At 35.6% G+C, this 26,805-nt stretch overlaps 1 protein-coding gene across 1 annotated transcript in view; it reads left to right on the forward strand.

The window, feature by feature from the left end:
* Positions 1-26,805, forward strand: part of LOC143343083 (thrombospondin type-1 domain-containing protein 4) — a 46,943-nt gene extending 20,138 nt beyond the window's left edge. Inside the window, exons 3-14 of the mRNA XM_076767623.1 lie at positions 14,419-14,566; positions 18,265-18,431; positions 18,539-18,635; positions 19,136-19,181; positions 19,272-19,396; positions 19,716-19,845; positions 20,276-20,519; positions 20,931-21,131; positions 22,804-22,965; positions 23,257-23,433; positions 25,360-25,576; positions 25,649-26,805. Coding sequence (XP_076623738.1) covers positions 14,419-14,566; positions 18,265-18,431; positions 18,539-18,635; positions 19,136-19,181; positions 19,272-19,396; positions 19,716-19,845; positions 20,276-20,519; positions 20,931-21,131; positions 22,804-22,965; positions 23,257-23,433; positions 25,360-25,576; positions 25,649-25,785 — 1,851 coding nt within the window. The 3' untranslated portion in view covers positions 25,786-26,805. The remainder of the gene's footprint in view (positions 1-14,418; positions 14,567-18,264; positions 18,432-18,538; positions 18,636-19,135; positions 19,182-19,271; positions 19,397-19,715; positions 19,846-20,275; positions 20,520-20,930; positions 21,132-22,803; positions 22,966-23,256; positions 23,434-25,359; positions 25,577-25,648) is intronic.

Here is a 26,805-nt window from a genome sequence, read left to right on the forward strand (position 1 = left end):
AAAATGGTGATGGCAAAATTTATTACGACGGCACCAATAACAATGGCATTGACTCGACAGCGCCACATGAACTTCTTAATAGTGTCAGTGACGACGAGTAATATTTAACCGTTACGCATAATTGTTTGCTTTTTATTCGAAGTCTTAGTTTTGTTAATAAATGATTGATGCAATTTTAAATAATATCCTGATAAATTACGAGTGAGTAATTATAATACAAACATGTCTTATTCACAAACATGTCTTCTGGCAAATAATCGTACTTCATTACTTTATGTTACATTCTATATTATTTTACATTACAATCTATAGTTTTTTGAAATATAATTCTTTTATTTAGGTTTTAACATATCTATTTTAGTTCTTTGAGAAAGAATGAGAAAATTCGTCTGTATTATTAGAAATTAAAAATGTAGTCTCATCATACATTTACATATGTCGATAAAATTTCCAGCTGTTCTAACACAGCCTTGAAATAACCGTTGATCAAATGTATTAAATTCTACACATATGTAGAGCATGATACTTTTAAATATTGCTTACTGCAAGCAAATATGGATGAGGAAATTACCCCTTCGATTACTAAAATAAATGTTTGCTACTCTTCTCTTTTAAAAATACTTCTATTTATAAAACAATTTCTGTGCTCTATTTTACCAAATTCTCTCTAAGATTTACTTTGTTCAAATAAATTATAATTTTCCTCTCTTTTAATATAGCTTCTTTTAAAAGTCATTTGCTAAATCAATTGTTGAATGCGTATGAGGATGATTAAAATGAATATCATATAATTCTTTGTTTGTTTCAACACATAAAAAACAATATATTCCTAAATAAAGAGTTTCTTCTGTCTTTTGTAGACAGACAAATAAATAATTCTAAATACAGATACGTACGGGAATGAGCAATACAAATACTCTTATAAGTAGGATCTATGTCCAGTACTACATATAATAATATGTAGGCAGTGTTATTTGAATTATTTCGTAGACGTTATCGGTAAGATCGAACAGTAGGAAGTGGTAACCACTAAAACCTATTACGCGCTATCGAAAAAGGAGAACCGACAACCATATTCGACGCTGACAAGTTGAAGGAACTCATCCGCGAACAGAGGTGGTGCTCAGCGTGCGAGATGATAGTTTGATAGATTGAATTAAAAATACAGAGTATCTTTCACCGTGGACAAGTTACGTGTGATCTATCCAGGAAGTTATGCCTCCTGCAGTATTTCCTCGTTTTCGTGTCACGCGCCAAACGCGTGTTCTTGGGCGAAAGCATTGTAATAAATTACAAATGCTCTGTACCTTCCTACAAAATGATTTCCTTACGAAGGTCTCTTCTCATTTATCATTTGAAATAAGCATTCCATTCCAACGTCTTTATAGTTCTGTAACGAGGTAAATGTATGTATTTTGAATTATAATTATTAATATCACTTGTCAAACTCTAACAGACGCCATACTTCTTAGTCACTTTTTCTACGTTCTATTAAATTTATTTTAAATTTTACCTAATTTCCTTTGACAGTTACTGTCAATTTTGGTATATAATATTAAACTCCAATATTTATGACAATGAAATTTGTAGGTTAAATTTCTTTTATGGTGTACCTAAACTTTGTTCACTTATAAAGAATACAAATTTTAAATTCGTTTCTAAATTTGCTGTTGATTAAGAAATCTGTTAATAGATTCTAATTTACGAACGAAACAATAACGAAAGTTAGTATACAAATAAATTGGGAATTTGTATTTATTATTGATGAATAAAATTTGTTCAACTCTGGTCTCAATTAAGTCTTCTTCCACCTTGCGTAATCAATTTTCTCTTACGCGAGCTTGCTCGACTGTCAGTAGGAAGATACTTATTCATGGACCATCAGTTTCGTGTCTCGTTTCTTCTTCTGCGTCATGACACACGGTTAGTGCAGGGTCATGATCGCGCAGGTTGCAATCACTATACTTTCGTTTCACGTCGACCAACCGTCACGTGCGGTTCAAATACCCATCGGAGTCTTTCCCTCTGTTTCTTTCTCATTTTTCAATGATCGATTAATCGTTAATCTCTTCATTAAAAAACAAATATTTTTAAATATACATTTCTTAATAATTCTAAACATCGTTTTACGCTCCTTTCTTTTGCCGTTTCTGACGGAATATTTCCTAATTGCCATACTGAAAGTCATACTGAATTTCAATATAATCCCCAGTTACAAACTGCATATGTAATATAAAATGTGGCATTAATCAGAATTTGAATTAATTTGCCCTAATATTTGATATCATTATTTCTACGTTTCAACTTTTCTTTCATTCATATTAAACACTAATATAATTCCCAGTTACAAATTCCATGTATAGAATTTAATCTATTGTAATTGTGTCGAATTTCTTCGTACGTAACTTGGAATAAAGATTTTAATAAAATAGTATACAGTTAAAGAATCGTTACAATAAATCTAAAAATTTTAATATGCTATAATTAGAAATTGCATATATAGAATTTAATCTAATTGTATCGAATTTCTTCGTAAGTAACTCAGAATAAAGATTTAAATAAAATAGTATACAATAAATCTAAGAATTTTAATACCCAATCTCACTTAGAATAGATAGAACTCAATCTTGCGTTACAAAATCAACATATTTAATATATAATAAACCAAAATTTTAATAATATCACCAACATATTTCAAAGTCACCCGAAATACGAACTACCGATCCATAAATAAATTTAGAAACCCCGAGTTTGAAAACATATAAGAAATAATAGTAATAATTGTACTCTGGGGGGTGGTCGAAGGGTTTCCTCTGCCGAGGAGGTCAGTGGAAAGTTCGAAGTACGCGAACCACGACGTTAACGAATCCGATCCGTCGCAGCCAGCGTTCACGAAAAATTATTAAACGTCGGTGGAAAATAAAATTTCGCGCGTAAAATCGTTCGCCGATGTTACGGCGAACGTTCGTAGAACCGTTTCACGGTTTCGCGGAATTCTGTCCCTCTTTTCACGCCTCTCAACCTGTTCCCCCGTGCCGGATATAATTGCCTTTCCACAGATAAGACCGGATTCCGCGGCGTCGAATTCGAAATGCTTTTTCACGGTGGTCCGACAAGGCGAAGCGCGTCGAGAGGCGCGTCTAACTCGCGCCTCGTCGACGATCCATCTGCCCCGCGTGAGCAATGAGACCCGAGGCGGCCTGCAACCTGCTCCCTCGATCGTTGGCGCCGGTTACACGTACCGCTCGTAATGCGCATGATGAGAAAGGGATGAGCCGCAAAAGCAGAACCGATAGTTCGCGATCAACCGCGGTCACGTGCATCGCGAAACTCTACCGTGACTCTCAAAACTGTTAGACACGATCGAATAGGTCTCTATAATTTCTACGGGCAGCGAGGAATTAATTTTTGTAATTTCACTTCAGTAACGTACCGACCGTTTTTTATTTCAAAAAGTAAATACGAAGCGAAACCACACAATTCCTCGATAATATGAAGATCGAACGTTTGCAAGAATTGAATAGATTTTTGGGGATAGCAAAACGACTTCTTTCAGTTCACTACATCTAACGTTGTGATTCTTTTTTGTAGTTTATTTAACTATATTTCAGTCGTGCATTTACATTTTTTATACAGTTTTACGTAATTGTGTTTCGCTTGCAATAAACACATGACGAGGCTACTCACTCGTCATCAAGTCTTATATGTTAAAATCAACACATTTTTCATTCAAGAGATACTCGTAAAATGAACTCCTTTTCGTGGCCATTCCTCGTACGAACAAATTCAAATATAATTAAATAATATTCGAAAAATTATTTGGAATTAAATCGTACGCGAAGTGGTTAACAAGTATTTAATACCCACTTAATAAAGCCACCTTTGACTTTTAATATAACTTTTATCATACTCCACAAGAATTCCATTCTAGATACGTTCAACTCGCCTCTAAATGAATAGAATTAAGTGCATTTAAATACTCAGCCATGTGTGTAAACGAAGTAATGTACACTTTATACACCAAAGTGGTATGCGTTTAAACTTTTTCTGGACCGCCACCGGGCATCTGTAGTTTGGTTCGACTGAAGCAAGCAAAGCAAAAAGACGCGAATTCGGTGATCAAAAGCAGACAGGCCGCGTCGAATGCGAACGAACGAATCAGACTTCGTGTCTCTCTGAGGACGCGACATCGAGAAGATCGCCCCGATAGCACGTGAGCATCAAAATCGAGTTCGACGTTTATTCTTGGTGCGTTCTTTTCGTGGTCACTAGAGCCGTTTAATCCCCGTTGTCAGGAATTCGGAGCATAATGCCGAACCCGTAGAGCGTTCCTCGTGGAACCAGGATGATTCATTCCTGGCCCTTTCGAAGCCGATTATTAATTAGCCGCTTATCTTAATGACTTCGCGCGCAACTTTCGTTCCATTCTTTTTTTCGAATCTTTAATGTCCTCCCTCGCAATAAAGGCAGTCTTCGTGCGCGAACCGAGTACTTCACGCGTGGAATGATATACAGTTACTCCCACTCGTATTCCGTACACTATAATGGTGATTCACTACGAGTGAAAAGAAACTCGTTTCTTGTGAATCTTTTCCATTTATTTTTACCGTAATGTTGTTTATTATACTGGCTTCACATTTATTTACGAATTTTGTTTTTAATATTAAGCAATGCCCAATTACAAAACCTAAGTATAATATAAACAACTTTCAATAATGCCAAGTATTAGTTACTTTTGTTTTTTATAATGTTAATGAGCAAGTAATATAAAGTATAATATGAACAAATAGTATTACAAATAATGCAACATTTTCTATTATTTAGTAATTTTTTTACGAATATAAAACTATTTAATAATAATTTGTCTACAGTGTTTTCTCCCCAAACGGTCACCCATCGATCGACAGTGATCGCACGCGAGAACCGGTGTTTCCAACGCAGCACGACCGTCGACAAGTTTTCTTTCTAATTTATTCAAACATAAACCTTTAAATATCTCAATGCATAACAAAATAGATTTATCATAAGGAGCAAGATTTTTTTTTCATTTAGCGAAGCGAATCACCGTTATAGTGTACGAATACGAGTGGGAGTGACCGTAGATCATCGAAAAGGAACAGCGTGGAGTTCACAGTCGAAAGTTCCGAAGGTGGTCGCGGTGCCAGAAACAACAAAAGCAGACCAACGCGTTAAAGCGGACTTCGAATGACACGGACGTCATCTATAAATGATTCACCAGTGCTTAACGTGGGAAAATCTATGGTGACCCACTTCGTGGAATCCATTAACTCGAAAAAACTGAAGATCGATCCTCGTGCAACGCTGGGGCATTTCATCCTCCAACGTAGGATAGAATTTTGTAGATTTTAAATGGTAGTGTCACAGTGCTTGAAAATTCTTACATCTCTGTAACTAAGCACAACACGATCCATCCTATTTTCTGTTTGCTTTTTCTAGTTCGTAATTGATAATATTAATATTTTTGACAAATTTACTATTTGTTTTGTTCATTATTCACGTATTTCATAAGAATATGTACGACAAAACTAAATTTTGATCGAGAAATGATCGTATCTCGACGCCTATGATCGCGGTGTATCGTTTTCCTGTTTCTACGATGTTTCATCGGTTGGGTCGCTGGTTTCTGCACGAAACGAATCATATCAAAGACGTTGGTGTATTATCTAGGTCATCCGGAAGGCGCTGTTCACTTGAATCAACTATACACGTGGTGCCCAAAGCGAGCACGAGGTACGCGTGAACGCAGGTTGTTTTATCGCAGTGTAAACACCTGACGTGTGTTCGCGCGGGCCCACTTGTAAACGTAGCGGCGAGAATTATGACTCGGTTATTACAAGTTAACGCGACTTGCGTAATTTAATGCACTTTAACGCCTTCACGGATTTATGCTTCGCAGACGGTTAAAATGTATTTCTATAAAAAAAAAAACTCGCGAAACCAACGACTCTCGGTGAGCACGCGCGCAGATTATACGGGTCACTGTGTCCATCGTTTATGTCACGTTCTATCGTTGCAATATATTATTCCGTTGTGCTTTCATTTATATATTCTACGGGTCCCGCGAGCGTATAGGGTTCTTTCGTTTCAGACCCTTGATCCTCGAACATTTATGACCTGTGATATTATACTAGGTGTTCGATTTTAATCTGCAAGCACGAATTACTCGTAAACTATTCGTTGCATAAAATATGGACCAAATGTAGTATTAAATTATTTGTGTTACGAAATTGTTTGGTTAGAAAATATTTTGATATCAGTTGCAAATAGTAGAGTTGAGCACAATATTGAAATTAAAATATCTTCCAAGCTTTTCCAGATATAAATAGCCCGTTTTTTTTTGTAGGAAATGACGAGTTCCATTGAAAGACGTTGCGCAACCAAAGCATTTCCATTAGCACGACCATAAATGCACATCTGCTATTTTTTTTGTTAATGTACTGACATTTCTAGCACGACATTTTATAACTGTGCGATCGCAAAATGGATCCACGATCGTCGGTTGACTAAGTGATTGCCAGAGAAATCTTTTATTGCAGTGAGTATGAAAATTAAACATTGTCGACGCAATTTCTAAACTATGAAGCTAGTAGGTCGATCGTGATGCTAATTCAAATTTAAATTTAAAAAATAATACATGTTTTCGAGGAAGACAGATTTTCCTTTTCGCGAGAAAGTAACGATGAAAGTGTTCGATACATTTTGTTTTGCAAGAATCACGGTGAAATTGTCGAGGATTATTTACGTCTATTTAATGTTTACTGGACGTACTTTCTTCGTGACAGAAACAAGTTTTGAGGAAAATAGTTGAAAAGAATAGGGGAAAAGAGACTAATTGCTCGTGAACTCTTCAACGAGGCTCGGCTATAGTCGGATGAAACTCACTTAGCCACTCAAGGCCACTTCCCTGACCATCCATCACGCCAGATACCAGTACTACTTTTACGTCGATGCTATCCAACAAAAACTGTGAAGGTTAGAGACTTTCCTCCACTCAGTATCCGTTAAAATAGTACAGGTTATGCAAATAAAATGCAGCTTGAAGAGGGGAGCAATGACGCGTCAAAGATTTCATCCATGGACAGCACTATTTTACACCTTGTCAATTTGACCCTCTCTTTGAAAGACAGTGCATGTCTGTAAGTTTGCTCAGAAAAATAAAAATTGTCGATTAGTCAAGTAGAAAACTGCAGTATAATGAGGTTAATCCTCAATGGCCTTGATCTAGTTAATCTTCATACTTTTGATAAATGTGTTAGGTTTGTAGATCCTTTTTAAAAACGAGGAATGAGTCCCACTAATCGTTAGGTGCAATAAAATTTAACAAAATGATTTCTGTTTTAGTCTAAAAAATAAATAAAATTTTATAGCAAATAATACTAACATCTTAGTAATAAATAAAGTATTCACTCTTCATATAACGCGTTTTAAACATAGATGTTTATGTCACTAGCACTAGAAATGTTTGAAAACAGAGATGAAGTATAGAATTAATAATATGCAAATATGCAATCTGTTTTCTTAATATTAAAAATAAGTGTGTCAAGTATTCATTAACTGGGACATATTTGATTGCTTGAGCTACCTTATCTTTGATTGTAAGGACGTTTTCTTTTTGGTATCCCCTTCTGAATAAAGTTTGTCTTTTATTTAGCAACTTTCCCTATGACAGTTACCCTATATAGATTTGTCAAATTTTTATGATACAACTGCGTAGCAAAGTCTAAAAATACTCAGTTTGGCCTATAATGCATGGGTGCAACTATCAATCAATATTGTCGTTATGTTATATTCACCCATTCTTGAGGTGCAAACGGCTTGAGTCTCATATTCATGTCATTCGTTTTGCTTGAGTAATTGCGACACGACCACAGAATCATGCAATAATTCTTTCTCTCGTTATAAAGTTGCAACGCGTTGACTGCATTGTGGAATTTTTTAAGCTTGAAATAAAATCTAGCAAACTGGAATTTTCAAGGGCTTCTCTAAAAACGTCAAAATTAGTCCACCCACGAGGAAAACAATGGCTTTATTATTTTTTTAAATCATTAAGAAATGTTTCAATTCGTACGATTTATGATAAAAAGGCTATTCATTCATATCAAATGTTTCTATTTAATTTTAATTTTAATTTCATTATTTTTTACGATTGATAGTTTATCTTTGTCTAACCAAAATGTGTTTCTATTTTATAAATAAAAGTTCAAATTTTAGAGGCCAATAGAATACATATTATTTCATACAATTTTTAAAATATTTTAAATTGTCTTTTTTATCATTGATAAAATAATTTCCCGTTTAGTTACGTTATATAAGTAATAATAATTCTTTCCATTGTATCTTGAAACAGGTCGTGTCGCAATTAATTATATCTGAAGTTATTTCGTGTTTAATAACTGTATCTCCGATGTCCCGGATTTCGCATAATCTTAAACACAAAATCCTTAAAAGAGGTGGCAACCATAATCACCGTTCAAGATGCCCATCTTGGACCAGTCCTTCGCGATTCACGCCCACCCAGACGCGTGCGGGGGTGTCGATTCGTAAGGTGCAGAGGCGCAGGAAAACCGAAACGTTTAATCTTAAAACGAATAATTTCAGAAGCGCAAATTTAAAATGACTTCAACGATCGAGAGGTCAAATATTTTATTCTACGTAATTAAAAAAAATTTAATTTCTGCGCCAATGCATTCGTGAATTCTTTATTTATCATTATGGTTTACTTTCACGAATTCGTGTTCTATTATTATTGCTATTCACTGAAACCCAAAACGATACGATTCCACAATAATTTACACGGGTCAAAATGGACCCAGACTCCACAGTACGAGGATTAAGCAGACGGTAGGGGTTGACGTGTTACAATTAATCACAAGTTCTCGAAGAAAATTGTACACACGCTCGAAAAAATACCCTTTAAGCGAATTATCGTCGTCGACGTTTAGTACTAGATCGTTACGTAATTATGGGATTCCATAAATTTCTTCGTAATTATAATCCAAACGAGTTGTAAATCAAGACGCGACGTCATAAATACAAATCCTAGATAACCATCGATGCGAGATAACGTTAACGTCCGGCACTCTGTATGATACACCCGATCCAGTCGTTAATAATCGAGCGATCCGGGGACCTGTTTCACGTCGTTTGACATTATCGAACGGTAATCGAGAGCCGCGGTAGGGTTCTCATTGTTCACCTCGGCTCGATTTATAAATTCGCTCATGCGATATTCATACAATTAACATCGATCGTTCGCGCGTGTATAAGCAACAAGCAACTTGACATTCATCCCGGGTTAATCCAATCAGAGTGAGGAGTGTCACTTTGGGCGCGGCTTTATATGCACGTTACTGATTAGCTTTTACTGAAAAAAGAAGTGTCGCACAACGGAACAGCGCTGCGTTCAGCTCTAGCGGTTATCAAGGGCAAAGGTGCACGCTGTTAGACGACGAATCGAAGATTTTTTATTCGGCCACACTACACTGGTATAATTTGTACACCCCTGGACAGCTTTCGTATTTATGTGCTCGCTATTTCAAGTTTACCATGTTGTCTAAGAAAGTGAGAAGTTTATGCAACTACGCTATGCACCCCTGGACAGTTTTCGTATGTTTGTATTTCCAATTTCAAATTCAGCATGTTGTCTGGGAGAAGTGAGAAGCTTATGAAATTGTACTATACACCCCTGGACAGCTTTCGTATTTTTTTATTTCCAATTTCGAATTTACCACGTTGTCTAGGAGGAGTGAGAAGTTTATGAAACTACGCTATGCACCCCTGGACAGCTTTCGTATGTTTGTATTTCCAATTTCAAATTTACCATGTTGTCTAGGAGGAGTGAGAAGTTTATGAAATTATGTTATAAAACCCTGGACAGCTTTCATATTTGATTTCATAGAGCTTTAGGAATTATTATTATTGTGGCAGTTAATTATTAAATGCACAAATACAACGTTGTTACTTTCCATATTATTTGAAAGCCTTCCTAAGACGTGTCACATAATTCATCGTATAAAAAGAAGCAAATTCACGTTTCCAATTCATAATTATATCTAATTCATCAAACAACCTGGAATTTGGCAACAATCCATCGTACAATTTCCCAGTGACAAATTCGCAGATATCGTTCGAACGGATTGCAGAGGAGAATAAGTACAGTTTTAGCTAATCGAAAAGGGGTCATCTACCAACAAGATAACGCAAGACCTCGTACATCACTACAGGCTAAACGGAAGTTGAAAGAGATGATAGAATCCATTTGCACGATCCACGCGTTCCTCCGGTCAGACTGGGACTCTTGTTCTCGCAAAACAGTTTAAACGAAACAAAACAAGCGGAAAGTCTATGAAAAAACACCGTCGATTAATCCCTCGTCACCGATAATAACTGGTTATACCGTAGCTAGAACATTAAAATTGAAACGCTGTTAACTATACCAATTAGTTAATTGATTACCGATCGATCTCGATAAATCGATCAACAGTTTCCGCAGTCACCAACGAAGATTCTCGACGTTCCGGTGACCGTGATGCATCCTCGAGTTGCGAAACTACGATACCGAAATAGAATAGAGCATTCAAGAAAGCCATCAGTGATTAATCACCCAATCAAACGGTAGTAATAGATACGAAGTTCCAGATCCGACCTGAATCACCATCAAAGCACTCGCTCGCTACGCGGCCATGTGGTCTTCCCTTGTAATTTATACGCTTCTTTCGCGTCCCATATACCGATTCCACGCCCATGTAACACTAACCCACGTAGAGAACTACGCATTGTACGCAACGTACAATTTCTTATCGTCTTAATCTTCTTCAGCTTCATCGAGCGCGTGAATAAGAGGCGCCCTCGTCCCTCGCGACGCCGCGATACTTTGCCATCTTTCGTAACGTTGTTTCTAGATTGACCATTTTCCCCGTGCATATAAATCAACGTTCGTCGACGAGACAAAGCATCCTTTCCCAGGAATTACCGATTTCCCGTTTAGTTACCGATCCGAAGTCGCGAATAACGGCGCCATGGCTGGAATATTCATACGAGGGTCGTTCAAGGTTTGTTTTTAGTAAGCACCATGACTCACTAGACAGCTGTCAAAGTCTCAGTCATATCCACCACATGGTTTCATTTTTATTGTCGATCGAAGCAAGGAACTTCCTCTTGCATCGAGACAATGCACGGTTACACACCTGTGCAGTTTCAATGGCCAAAATCATGGAATTGAAGTGACTTTTTTTATTTCTAAACTTAAAAAAATAGTCGGCGGACCACGGTTCGCGTCGAAGAGGAGGTCACCGCCCAAACAGATGCCTATTTCGAGGACCTTCCGAAATCTTACTTTTTAGATGGCTTAAAATAGTTGGAGAAACGCTTGGTAAAGTGTATAGAGCTAAAAGGAGATTGAAAAATGAAAAAATCTATCTTTCTCTAAGGACTTATTGAACGACCAGCACTGTCGCGTCCGTGTCATTAATATCGGGTTATTATTCCGCGTCAATGCGATACAGCTTGGTCCTCGAACGACACATGTACCAAATTCCACGTCGAAGTGCTGTCGGTGGCCAACGAGCGGTCCCTCGATCGGTTCCATCGACGTCCAGGATCGCCCACGTAGCGGTCCTCGATTTCCGGTGCACTTCGTGGGCCGTCGCGATTCGGAGACGGGACGACAGAGTCCAGCCGTGGATCCGTAGACGTCCGCGGAGCCGACGTGGCTAAATTTATGCGGCGACGGCCATAATTTCACAAACACGTGTCACGGGTTTGCGTGTTGTGACTTACTAATTCCGCGTCGCGAACGTCCATTCCGAATCTAGTTGATTCAATGAACGCCGTTAAGTAGCCACGTGTGCAAACAGCACTTCTGTTTTGACTAATTATCCCTCTGGAAATAGCATTTCCGAACGCGCGGGGCAAATGGAACTTGGACAGTGATAGGCGAATTGTGCTCGGGATGCACGGGTAAACAGAAGAGGTCTACGCTCCTGCCGGAATGCTCGATAGCTTTCGCTTGTATTTTCTATCGAGAGCGTTCAGCCGAAGAAATTAATCGAGATTAAGCTTCCGTTACGCGATGGCGTATGTAGGACGCATCGAGAACGATAGATCCATTTTTTAACGTTTTATTTATTTTATTTTTGTGTTCACAGTGGGAGACAAGAGACAGTTTACACGTGTATCGATAACTTGCATCGTAAATATTTTATTTAGAGGTGCATGAATTCTTAGGGCAACCAATAGATAGAATTTTTAAACCTTTCTTTGTCATTTCCGGAAAATCAAGAATGTCAGAAGCTGAAAGCAGTTGTTAGTGTAACAGCGTAGAATTTCTTTTGCATTGGGGTTCCTGCATCCCCGTATTTGAAGTAAAAAACAATTTAAATTGTATCGTAGTACGAGTCTATTTTGTGGGTAAATGTAGAAAATGTTTGCTTTGCTGCACGGGCATTTACCTTGTCACGCAAGATCTAACGATCTTAAATGAGAAACATAATCCGTCAAATTGTCACATTTGGAGTCTTCATTAGAATGAGCTTGCTAGTATTTCGGAATAACACTAACGATGATTCGATCTTAAATCTGTGGTACCGTGGTCCCATCTGTTGGCAAGATGTCAACCAAAACTAAAATGATGGATTTGACGGACCTATGCGCGACTAGGGGAAGATTAAGATTCGAACATTGTCAAAACACTTTCTCGACGTTATGGAGGAGTCTTAGTGTTACAATTCTGATTAATAAACTGTGAAAAGAGAATTTAATTTAATTAATTTTAAATTTTAGTTTGCCAATGTTTTGAAATTACGACAGCTATTGGAGTATAATAAATCTTCCAATTTAATTATCTTATGTCATAACTAGACTGCTGATCATTATGCAAATTCATATTTTTATTAATAGAATTAACAAAATGGGAGCTTTGTAGAGCTATCAACCCTTAAATATAATAATTCGTATCTTATTTTAAGTATTCCTTATATTTTTGTATATTACGTGCATTCTGCAGTTTTTTTAGAATTAAAATTTTTCATAAATGCATAAATATCCGCAGTCTAGTCATAACTATATCTTCTAATAATTATAAACTTTCTTGGCTAATAGATTACGAATAGTTTGGTGAATATGTTTGTTTAGTTGTAAGAACAATGATATTAACATATTTTTTAAGAAACTGTCCTTACTTTCTTTTTTTAACTTTCATTTTTACTTCTGAGAGTTCTCAAAAGTCATTTCAGGCGAAATGAACGGAACAACGCGTGGAAACTTCACAGACAGCGAAACTGCACGGTAGCTTATATTTTTTTTCGCGTAACAACCTACCATATTCAGCAACATGGTACGTGCCCCATCCGGCAAAAAAGGTCAAAGATACTTATCACGGATACCAATGCACTGTAACTCATTGCACTGTGCTCGACAAAACAAGCGTAACGCTTTCCATTATTTCTGTTACCACGTTCTGATTGCTACCTCATTGACGCCTAAACGCGTCATTGCTTTCGCGTCGCTTCTACTTCCCGAGAAGGCCATCTTTTCAACGCTTCTGGTTCGTTTTTAAAACGTGACAATTGCAAGATGTATCTGTTAACTTTTATCAAAAAAATTTCTTCGTCAACTTCTAACTTTTAAATCATTCTTTTCTTATTTTAAGTTAATCCTCCGCATTAACATTTTAAATTAGTTGGAAAAATTCAGTTTTTTTTACCGAGTTTTTAAAAACGAGTATTTTTTAACAGATACTTGAGGATGAATGTAAGTGCTTGAACCATTTCTCTTTAATTAACATTATACAAGAAATTGAAAACAGAATAAATATAGACGAGAGAACACTTTATGAATGTTGTATAATTGTTTCCGTTTACTAGCAATAAGAGAAAAATTCATGAGTTTTGTTCTAAAAGCTGGTATTATGCTGATAAATGATACACGACTAGACCGACCATAAATCATTCCGGTAATAAGCGGCGTTTGATTTACTACGGGTAACAGTTAATTACCGCAAAAAACACCAACAATATTACAAGTATTCCAGACAGCTGGAAAGAAAAATCGTCGATAAGTCTGGTCAGACACTGTCCGCATTCTCCTTAACCGAGCATCGCTCTTTCCCACTCCCACGAATACCATAAATACAAAAAAAAAATATGGTGTATTTAGCACAGTAATATTTTTACCGAATGTCTAATTTATATACCGTGTTTGCATCTTAAGGTATCGAATAACTTACCGATCAATAAAGTGCCTTCTGTAGCTAATCCTCCACTTTAAGCAGCGCGCAGCACTATAATTCATGCAAAATTCGAGAAACGACCCGACCTCCCATTAAGCCTATTTCCATTCCAAGAAAAATTCCGTAAACTCATGTATAATGAATTGATTGCCACGTAATTATGATTGCAGTGTCTCTCAAGTTGCTGCAACGGGCATCTGATCGATGGGATCTTCACGGAACCGACCTTGGAACGGGGTTACAATCTGGTAGCCACGGTACCAAGAGGAGCTGTCGCTCTAAACGTGACGCAATTGCGTCACACTGAAAATTATTTGGGTAAGAACGTCGAACAACATATTAGTTTGGGGAAAAAGAAATCCATTATTTTTCACTTAGATGACTGTGGTGATATATTGTGGTCGTTGGAAGAGTGACATTCCGTACTAAAAAAAATTCTTTTACAGTTTTGTAGTTAATCGATTCAGTTGTAAGGTACAGGGTGTAAATAATGCAAGTTAACAAAGAGAAAATTCGGTATATTTTAAAATTTTACTTTGACAAAGGCGAAAATGCAAGCCAGGCGGCTGAAATCGTGAATGGTGTTTATGGTCACGATACATAAAGTTGAATTCAAAAAGAAGCTCGATGTGTCACACGAATTGTTCGATCGAATTTCCATCTGCAAAGCTAAACGGAACGAAATCGAATGGCAACAAATTATAAAATAAAACGATACATATTCGATCCAAGTCGCACAATCCGAATCATGTTAAATAAAGTCTTGAAATAAACGTGGAAATAATGGATTCTTCCCCAACCTAATGTATTTAGAAAATATTCGAACGAACATCGCCGATCACATGACGAACGATACGAGGAAAGTGGACGAGTAATCCAGATTTATGAAACAAACACGTTCCGTGACAAAAGCGTGAAAGTGCCAGGAGGCGATAAAGCGGAACAGAAACGAGCGCATAACGAATGAAGAGAAATGAGAACGGACGAAGGTTGCCTGGAATATTGAATCAAGCTGATACGCGGAATCCCGTTCGCGTACGACAAACTGATTTTAATGAACTGTGCCAGTAAGCAAATCGTCGCCGTGATTGTTCGCGATTGTGGGCAATCAGCTGCGACTGTTTGCGATTCCTCTTTATTATCAATGCTAGATCTCCTATCGTCGGAATCTGTACGGTCGCGTCGTCGTCGTGCTCCCGGCGTCAACCCTCGTATAATCTAATCTCCTGTTGCGTGCTAAATGGGACGTGACACGCTGTCTCTTGTAAATGAAGTGCTGCTGCTATTGATAGGCACATCATACACTGCACTTACACTCCCCAGCATCTGGTTTCACCGATTCATCGATAGTTTCTGACGCGTTACGTTCGAGATTGCGTCAGGGGATTCGATTTACGACATCGACCGACTTCGTTATTCTCCTCCGTTTTTCGGATTACCGATTTGAATACACGCTCTTTGCTAGAGATCAAGTTCAATGTATGCTTACGAAACTGAGTTTATTTCGACTGAGTTAATATTTAAAGTGTGTTCATTCTATACTCTGGAATGAGTATTTGCAAGCTTCGAAGTGGTACTTCGATGTAATGGATATTTGAAACTTTTATGAGTAGTGTAAACTAGAATATTGGAAATCCCAGTCACGTTCCTCGACTTTCGTTATAGATAAATTGCAATTAATTGTACACATTATAAAACTATAGCCACATCATTTTACATGCACCTACAAGTTACTTCCCCACTCATATTCATACACTATAATGGTGATTTACTATAAATGAACAGAAACTTAGTTTGTCTTATATTCAGTTCTTTATTACACGTTGTTTTGTTTTTTTATTGTTTTTAATTGACAGGCAAGTAATATCCCACTTAAAAAACCGATAGAAACGTATAAACAACATAAAAGCAACAAATACGTGGTTTTCCCTCAAACGGTTACCCATCCTAATCTGGTCTTGACAAAATTTCTTTTTAATTTATCCAAACATGAATCCTTAAATATCTCAATGAATGACAAAATGGAAACTAGTTTCAAAAACGACTTCAATCGATCAGACAAAACGAAATTTACTTCTTGAGGAAATGGTTTTAATTAAGGAATAATTTTTGTGCCCCTGTGAAGAAACGAAGATCGAAAATGTTCTGAATAAATATAAAATGTAAATACTCGCTCGAATCGACTAAAAGAACTATTAAATTTATTCGCTCTATAATCAATACCTAATTTAAAAAAATTGAAATTGATCACCTATCGTTGTTACTTTGTCATGCATTCAAATGCAAAGGAGACATTTATGCTAGTAATTCTAGGTATCGACGTGTGCTAGATTCTATATTCGATTTTTGCCTCTTAATGCGTTACTTTGTTATTATCGAATGACTTTCGAAAATGAATATTTCTTATTACGAGCACAAATTGCGTCGTTCCCTGCGCCCTATCTAACGCGGATCGCATAAATCGAACAGTCATAAACTGCATAATGCATAGAGACCCTTGTAAAACATAATTCCTCGCTAAACGATCGCGATCGGAATTTTACGTCGTCTGAATCGACGTGTCGTAGATCGCTAAGAAGATTAACGTAACGTGTTTCCGATGTGTAGCTATTCTTTAGATCTCAAAGAAACGACCAGGTAGGTGTGAAATAATGCGACGCGATTCAAACGTTTTACCGATGTGATCAATTACAGCGTTAATACGAAATCTTGACACTGATTTTGCTATTCTGTATTGAATTCGCAGTGGGCTGAGACGTTTTATTAGCCGGTCCTCGAAGTTGTGTTGCGTATGTAAATTGAACCACTAAATTTATGTTAGAAGTCAAGATTTGTAAGAAGAAAGCAACATTAACGGAACGAAACATGCTTGTACGTTGATTTCTAACAGTGTGATATCATGCTGGTTCGTTAGGACATTCATATTTGTAAATAAGTTTGAACAGGTTTTAAAACAACAACGTTTTTTATACTGTGATCCTTTTCAATGGTTAATCTAACAAAATTATATCACATACATTGTCTAGTTTTATTTAATTTTTTAAGAAGAAAGTCAAGGATGGTTTATTTTATAAAGTAAGAAACTTTAAATTATTTAAGTATAAATATTTCTTAGAAACGTTGAAGAGAGAAAGCAGAAAATGTATTGGAGTTTATAATTATTTACTGTAAAAAAAGAATATAAATTATTCCCTCGTTAGAAAGAAAAAGTATTCGGCTAGTATGACAACTTTCGTTGCACAGATTTCTGTTTTTATTCGACAAATTGAAACGGAATAGTGCGTTAAAATTTTTTCCACGAAGAGGAGTTCGTAATAACTGCAAATATCAATCGTATGTATCGTTAAACTACGATCGAAGAAAGTCGAAAGGCTCAAAGCGGTTAATCTATGTGTACGTCACTCACTAAATGACTCGTCTATATTTCTAATGTATCGTATCGCGTACATTGCACTGACAGAATCAGCAATTCTCGTATTGAATCGCCGCGAATGACTCTCCGTTTCATTACACGAATGATTATGCGATATACTTCTCAACTCGTGACACGGAGTGCGAAATAATTAGCTGGACGCACGATCGAATATGTTAATACCGACCTTTTTTAATCTACGACCTTACAAACGTGTCATTTCTGCTACTAGGAAACATACTATGAAATTTAATTTCTTTACGAATGGTGAATATTCCGATTTCACATTCGTTTTAAAGGAAATTGAGTCGTTTAAGTTGAAAATATTCTATGAAATTGGACAGGCTTTAAAAACAATAATGTTTTTTGTATTAATCGTTTTCAATGGTTAATTTAACAAAATTATATCACATACGTTGTCAATCGCAAGCTAACTTAAATTTTAAGTCAAGCGTCTTTATTGAGAAAGTAACTACAGGAACAGTGTTTTTTAAATAATGATATGATTCCATTGCGAGTCAGTTATTTAATTAATCGTTAAACCAGTTAAATTTTAATTCAATTGAATTCGTAAATCATCTTAACCGTGTGTGAATTTTTTCAGCGATCAAATTACAGGATGGTACCTATTTATTGAATGGAAATTACAGTATTAATTTGTCCGGTAAATATCAAGCGGCTGGAGCCACTTTTGTTTACCTTCGTCAAGGCTCACAAAACTTGGAAAGTTTCTCTGCTACTGGACCATTGCAAGAACCGGTCGATGTAATGGTAAATAATTTATTATTACAGACGGAATATATGAAATCGTTTAGTGCACCTGGCATATTATAAAGTCAAGCATTATGTATAACGTAATACTGATGTTTTCCAATCAGGTTTTGTATCAAGAACCGAATCCAGGTATTGTGTATCGATATATCATCCCCGGAAATGTAAACGTCCCGACGAACCCTCATTTTGGACATAAAACAGGTAATAATAAATATTTCACTGAAATGTAAAAATATCTTCAAATTAAATCTACAAATCTTATTGCATACTTGGCAGTAATAATCATAGATATTCATTTTTAATCCTCGATTCTTTGAAGTACGATAATTTTGCATTTCAATATAATATTTTCGAATAAAGTAGCTATTCTTACTGACCATTTTCTTCTTTTCTTTTGTATGAAAATCACACTAAATTATATAGTGTACATTTGAAAAGGAATTCCATTTTCATTCAGTCACGTAATTAATCATTAAACTCGTTAAATTTTAATTTGAAACGTTTGGTTAGTTTTTAAGAACAGAATTTTTTGAATCGACCATGTCTTTTATTTATGTATAAAAGAGAGCCTCACATCTCTGTGGTCGAAACGACGAACGATTAACTAAATTATTGAACAATTTTGTATTATTGCTTGCAAATCTTGCATGCACACGAAAGCAAACAACGTTATAATAAGGGGTTTGTAATTTCAATTCCAGTTGCCAGTAAAACCGAGCCTGTTTCATCGAATATAGCTCACAGGAGGTATATTTGAACATTTAATATCGTAACAAAAATTTTTAAACCTCTGTATATACAAAGCACATGATTAAAATGAGCTCATTATTCTTTTAGAATAGATAATGGACCCACAATCATCGATGGAACTCAACCGTCGTACGTTCCAAAACGTTATAAGAAACGAAAATTCTTTTGGAAATCGAGTGGATACACCGAATGCAGCAGATCATGTGGCGGAGGTAAGAATTAAATACACTCTAAAATTATGAAATTGAAAATTACTCTACTTTTTAAGAATGTTAAAACCATTTTGTACGCGTTTATTTTAATTTTTTCTTTGATTGATAGTCATTTTGTCACTTTCTTAAATTTGTTCGTGAAACCGTAGAGGCTTGCTAGAGTTACTATATTTCAATTTTTTAATCGTATTGAAAAGAAAGAAAAATTGTAGAACGTCTTGTAAATATATGGGAATAAAATCGCATTTAAGATTTTCGAAAAGATTGATTCGTTTTAGAACGTGGAAATTGAGTGGACTTTATTTTTCTTCGAAAAAAGGTTCCCAGATGTTGAAATACGTATGTATTAGAGAACACACGCAGACACAGGTACCTGAGAAAAGATGCCACGCGTTGGAAAAGCCACGAGAAATTCAAATACGATGTAATACTATACCATGCCCACCCAAGTAAGTATAACCTCGATTACCATTCTTTTATTATCGTGTCCTATGAACTTTATACGGTATTTTTATCTTAACGAATTAAAAGGAAAGTGAACAATTTCCGAAAGTTTAAGAATAATATTATATTCATGTCCTCAAGCAAATGTAATTTTTTAAAAATTTGGCTAATGGGCATTTTTTCCTCGACATTTAAGATAAAAAGATTCCTCAATTTCTTTAACATTTCTGTGCTATAATCTTGAAGTATCAATTTGATGGTATTTCCATAAATTTTTACAGAATTGTTTACACATTCAAAATATGCCTAACATAAAACAGTATGGACTGTGTAACAATGATAACAATGGAATTAATCTTGGGACGTTTCTGATTTTGTAGAGGAAGGGATTCTGTGTCAATAAATTAATCTCATAAACCATTCGATTTTACAAAGATGGAGAGGCGGTCCTTGGAGCGTGTGTTCTGTTAATTGTGGTACCGGAATCCGCGTCAGGGTATTAGAATGCGTACAAGAAATAAACCCGTCTCTAATAATGAGAATAGCTGATGGCGCCTGCATGGAACCGAAAATCCTACCAACAACGGAGGTTTGCGATATGCCAGCGTGCGAATATGACGCGAAAATAACGCCGGCACCGTTAACGCCTCCACAATGGAACGTGGGCACATGGTCTTTGGTACTTTGCTTACTTTATTACCCACTACGCGCATGTATTTCTATCGAATGTCTTTGAAAGCAATAATTCACATAACCGGTAGCTCGAGGGTTAGATACTACGAATTACGAGAAGCACTTGCTAACAAATAAAGATTCAATATCATAATTAAAGAGGCTGGAATATTGGCCTGAAAATTGTGGGCCATTTATAATTTGTTGTCTTCTCTGAAAACATACTTGGATCAGAATTAAATTAAATTATATTAACATAGTTATGGACCTGCTAATTTTTTTTAGGTCGAGTTATTTCTTCTTGTTCAAAAAAATGATAAAGGATGAGAATTTTCTGTTACAATCAGGCTATCCCCGCAATATGGTATATTAAGAATTGAACAGAACGTAATTTAATTATTTTCTTTTCGTGTTAAAGTGTTCCACGACTTGTGGCCCAGGTAAAAGGACCAGATCGGTAACCTGCGTCCCGCAAACTTCTCCTTGCGACCTTGAACAGAAGCCTCCTACACAGGAAGCTTGCGACCTAGGTCCATGTTTGAGCAAACCACCATTAGCAAACGCTCTCTCGACGAGACTCCAAAGTCCTCAGTGGCTGTACACCGAATGGTCCAAAGGGGTAAATTAATTTCGTTTTTTATTTAATTAATACCTGTACCACACACTAGTCCATCTAACAAAATGTTATATCGGTAAACTTTAGTTAAGCTGAATTGGTGGCAAAATGTTACAATTATTTCGTAAAGATAATTTAAGGCGACGAGTGTCCTTAATCCTTAGACGATCTCACAGGTTCCATTGGGATTTCTAAAATCATTACTTCATTAATGACTCTGAAACTTAGTTAAAATAATGTTCGATTTTATATAATCTACGTTTTAAACCTCTTTTTATGGATGGACTGAAATTAAATAACTTGGGCCTGAAATTGGACAACGATTGTTACAACACCCGGTATAATATTAAGTAGATAATATATATTTTGTCTTTTCAAGTATTTTTACACTGAAGTGTTTCTGAACTGAATCGTTCTTTCATCTCAATACATACCTCGACAGGTTTCCCCATTCAAACTCGCACACGCTGAAAAATACGCATAATAGTCATTAAAATGGGGGAAAAGTGCTAGTAATTATTGGCCTAGAATTCAGTAGTTTACAAATTGCAAGACATTTATTACGAGACAGTTGCGTCGAATATCTTCTTTGGTGGTGATTGCTATGTCAGTTGCTCGTGCCAAGAAGTAAGGAGAAAACCTGGCATTCTTGAGCGTGTGCTAACTTCAAACGTATCGAGACATGCATCGAAACTGGCGTAACTTCGAACACCTGCTGCGACGAAATAAAATTTCATTCTGCAAAAGACTTATCGATTTCCAAACCCACGTTTCTTAACACCTTTTTCTCCATTTGGACGAGTTTGGTAGGCTGAGAATCGAAAATAACTTTAGAATACGATTTTCTGAGAACTATTATAACTGTACTGGTGATAAATAAAATAAAAAATCAAAAGAAAAAGAAATTCTATTTGAATTTTGTCTAGTGCACTTATTATGTGATCATTTTTTGAAAATTTATTATTGAGAAGAAATTTTTTCATTACAAATTTAAATTACTGGGAATAACAAACTTTATATCATTCAGTTAACAAGAAAATTAATTCTGAATAAAAAACCAATTTTTTATTTTGTACTTACTTGATAATATCATCAGATTGTTTATTTCATTCTTGAACGTGTTTAATTCCGTGAATTCCCCTCAGGTATAAAAAACTACACCTGAAAAATAAGATACAAAAGTAAAAATATAGTAAATGATATAAAAATTACCAAAAGTGAGGAAATAAGACTAAAATAAATTTTAAATAACCTACTGATAGGCCAACAATTTCTAATGTAATATATTCAACAAATTCAATGTTTCATATAATTAATACACAAATAACAGCCATTGATACAACAAATAGATCTGGACTAGAATATAAAATTAAAAATCTGTATGTTTATCATTTTCTATCATTATAAAGATCTTACTATTTTTGTCAACAAAAAGTATAAATTACTTAATTTGCAAAAATAATAATTAATGTAGTAATTTACAAAGCTTTAAACGAGTAAAGAATGCTTCAAATTGTATCAAAAACTGTCAAATTTAATAAAAAATTTACGTAAGACTTGCACAATTCATTTTTATTTCAACTGTGACAGAGTAAACACCTACGTAAAAGTCTTAAAAAATGCTTTTATGGAAATCTTTGTCATTTATCATACTAGCTCTTTAATAAATTTCCAGTGCTCGGCCGAATGTGGAACCGGCGTGCAAACAAGAAAGGTTTTCTGCGAAAAGAGTCCAGAGGAGGAATTTTGCGAGCAATCGAGTCGACCCGAAACCTCGAGAACCTGCTCCAGTAACAGGACCTGCAGCGGACAGTGGTTTACAGGACCTTGGTCCGAGGTGCGTTTCAATGACATAAATAAAAATATTATCGTGGAAAGAAAAAGAAACCGACCGACCGGATCGCTGAACCGGAAATTAAATTTGAATCTTTCGTTCGCCAGTCGATTGTTTAATGCGAATAATTTCTTATGAATTTCTCGCGTGCAAGCTTAATAATCGAAAATTAGTATTAATGTAATAACTACTGTGTAATTGCTGTTACTCTAATCTTTCTTGCGCTCGTCGTGGATGATTAAACCATACTAGTTTCAGCAATAAATATCACGCATTTGCTCTTTTTCCCTCCAGTGTTCAACGGAATGTGATTCAGGAGAACAGGTTAGAGAAGTAGTCTGCGTAACGACCCTTCGCGGAGCCCTTCGAGTTGCTCTGGATATGAACTGCCCTGCGAACAAACCGGAAACGAGGAGACCTTGTAACGGTCCACTGTGCACGTCCATGTGGTTCGTATCGGACTGGACAGAGGTAATTTAAACAAACAAGTTTGTACATTTAAACGAAGTTAGTTTCAAGAGCAACATTGTCCTCTTTTTCACCCAAAATTATAGTCATCCTCGAAAATTCAGGCCACAAATTACTTTGTAAGCTGAGTATTAGATGTAACTTATGTTTTACTTGATAGAATTTTTGTCTCTTCTTTATTTTACCATATTAATTTTTGATGGATTGTAATTCGCAGATATTGAGAATGACTCGAAAATTTTGGGTCGAAACGTCAAGCAGAGCTCAAGCTAGCTCCTAACATCGTCTTTGACTAACTCAATTTTCTTTGGAATATTCGAAAACTGTCAAATTAAAATTAAAATTTGTATAATACGATGTATATGTACAAATTTAATACGTTGTATTATATTAATAACAAGCGTGGGTGCTGAATTAAAATAAATTTGTATACAGGGTGTTCGGCCAACCCTGGAAAAAATTTTAATGGGAGATTCTAGAGGCCAAAATAAGTCGAAAATCAAGAATACTAATTTGTTGATAGAGATTTCGTTAAAAAGTTATTAACGTTTAAAGTTCCGCCTGTACTGATTTTTTTTCTAGAAAGTGGGAAGGATTTCGAGGGTAGGTCTATTCACCAAAAATGGTTATAATTGACCCCCGCAACCGAAAATAATTTTTCCAGAACGATTTGAAAATTTTTTTTTCCTCGAAAAATTTAAGCACCTACCCCCTGTCGATTTTTCTTAAAAATTCCTTTTTCATGTTTAGTAATTTTGTTTGACACCCTACAGAAAAGTTGTCTAATACTTTTTTGTAGGTACCCATGAGCTCTACTTCAGAAAAAAGTTTCATTGAAAGATATTCACAATTGTAGGAGTTATGGCTGTTTGAAAATTGGACCATTTTTATAGGGTTTTACTCATTTTGCCTGGACAAGGACCAACTTTTTGAATATTTTTGCGATTTGTACATATTCTCCATCAAAATACGCGTAGTTTGCTTTTTTAAACAGTAAAATCGTCCAATCCGTTCAGGAGTTATGATGTTTTAAAGATTCGCATGAAAATTCCGGCAAACATTTTTAGCCTCACATTAGATTTTCGGTAAGGAATTTTTTTCTCGAAAATGCGTAGGAATTCGGGGGTATATGTATTCGCCAAAAATGACTGTAATTGACACCTGCATCTAAAAATAATTTTTTTAGAACGATTTGAAAAATTTTATTTTCTGCCAAAAAATTTCAACAGCTACCCGATTTTTTTTCTCGAAAGTGGTTAGGATTTCAGGGATATGTCTATTCATCAAAAATGCTTATAATTGACCCCTGCAAACAAAAATAATTTTTCCAGAACAATTTGAAATTTTTGAATTTAATTCTTAATAACTTTTTAACGAAGCCTCCATCAACAAATTGGTATTCTTGATTTTCGTCTTATTTTGGCCTCTAGAATCCCCCATTCGAATTTTTCCCAGGGGTGGCCGAACACCCTGTATATTATAAAATTGTTTAACTTTGTATTAAAATTCATTAAACAGGTTGGAGTTTGCAGTTGATTGAGGGATCATTAAATTTTATTTGAATTTCTTATTTAATCCTTCACAGTTTCAGAATGGTTTTAAATTTGATTGACAATTGAGACAAATTGTTGACTCTCATGAAAATTAAGTATTCTTTCTTTCATACTAACTTATAAATATTTATAATCTAAATTTTATTCGTTCCTTTAATGTTATTGCAAATAAATAAAATAAAATTATTGTTGTTTAGTTTACTAGAATTTTTCTAAAGCAATGAAACACTTCTGTGCAACATTTCTTAGAAAGAATCGTCGAATAATGTTATAATCAAGAATAATTAATTTTAATCTGAAGAATCAAGAGAAATACATAAAAATAAATAAAAAAAATATTTTTCTACAACCTGTGATACTTATTTTAAAACTTCAGTGTTCTCGATCGTGCGGAAAAGGGATTCAGAAAAGGGAAGTAAGGTGTTTAAACAGAGACGGCCAATCGCCTGAACCTCACGAGCTCCATTGCAAGGAAAAGGACAAACCTGTGTCTCGAAGAACCTGCAACGACTATCCTTGCAAGGACGACGTGCACGGGTCCGAAAATCATCACAGAGTTTTACAAGTTCAGAACGATCCCGAAATCTCAAACGGTATTTTTGCAATTGCATTAATTATCGTGCTTAGAAGCAACGCGTGATACATGTCACGATTTTTATTTTCAGGACTAGAGGAAAATGCACTTTGCAAGGACAGTATATCGAACTGCAACTTAGTTTTGCAGGCCCGGCTCTGCACTTACCACTTTTATCAGCAACAATGCTGCCTTTCGTGTTCTAGAGCGAAACAGGAATTGGAATGAGAGTATCTCGCCACCATTCACGTATATTTTTAATGTAAATGTAACGTTTCGGTAAATAGTTAATCCTGCGACCGAATCATCGAAATGTAACGCTAAACGTTACACGTGTCGCTGTAGGTTTACTTACCTTTGCACTGCCTGATAGAATTTTTAACGTCGACTTTTATATATGGTGTTTCAGAGTTATGGCCGCGAACTTAACTGGTTAGCAGAGCAACTGCATTTGAATAAATATATGTTCGAAAATTGATCGTTTCTAAAATGTTACAAGATTCCTTTTACAAAAAAGTAATGCACTGTAACAAGTATTATTTAAAAATCAGTATTCACAATACTATCGAGCACATCTCTTTGCACTTGCTATCGTATAATAAAAATTTACAAATTAAGTGATCGAACATCTCTGAAACAATTACTCTTCGAATATGTATTTATTTTTTTGCGTCTTTCTATGAGCCTTATTAGCTAGCTGTATTTGTAACCATAATGTTCAACACCTTTCGCCAGTGTTTTCATCTTACAGAAACTTCCGACATGTCCAATTGGCACGCATGTGGCTTTTGTAAACAGTAATAACGAATAACATAAGCAACGTTTTGTAACCTTTAGAAAGTGAATTAATAATCGAGTTACGATAATCGTAGAGATTAAAGGGTCAGTGAACATGATCATTGCGGACTGATTCATCTATGGAAATTGTGCCTTCGGAGCGTAAGAAATGTTTATCAGTCTCCTATTTGACTGCCACGAAGCTTCGTGTATAATTAAATTTCCAACGACGATCGAAAACGTTGACGAGAAATTATAGACTGACCGCGTAAATCGCAATAAGGCAATATTGGCATATAATTTGTATTATTTTTCGTTACCCTTACTTGCCGTAATAAATGTTATGCTTTCTACGTATTTGTACTTTAATTCGACCGAACGAATCAACGAGAAACGGAAATCATAATTCTATTTACCGTAGAAATAAAAATACCTAGAAATACGGAAAAATAAAATTATTATTTAAACAAT

The sequence above is a fragment of the Colletes latitarsis genome, chromosome 6, assembly GCF_051014445.1.
Source record: "Colletes latitarsis isolate SP2378_abdomen chromosome 6, iyColLati1, whole genome shotgun sequence".
In the NCBI taxonomy this organism is placed as follows: domain Eukaryota; kingdom Metazoa; phylum Arthropoda; class Insecta; order Hymenoptera; family Colletidae; genus Colletes; species Colletes latitarsis.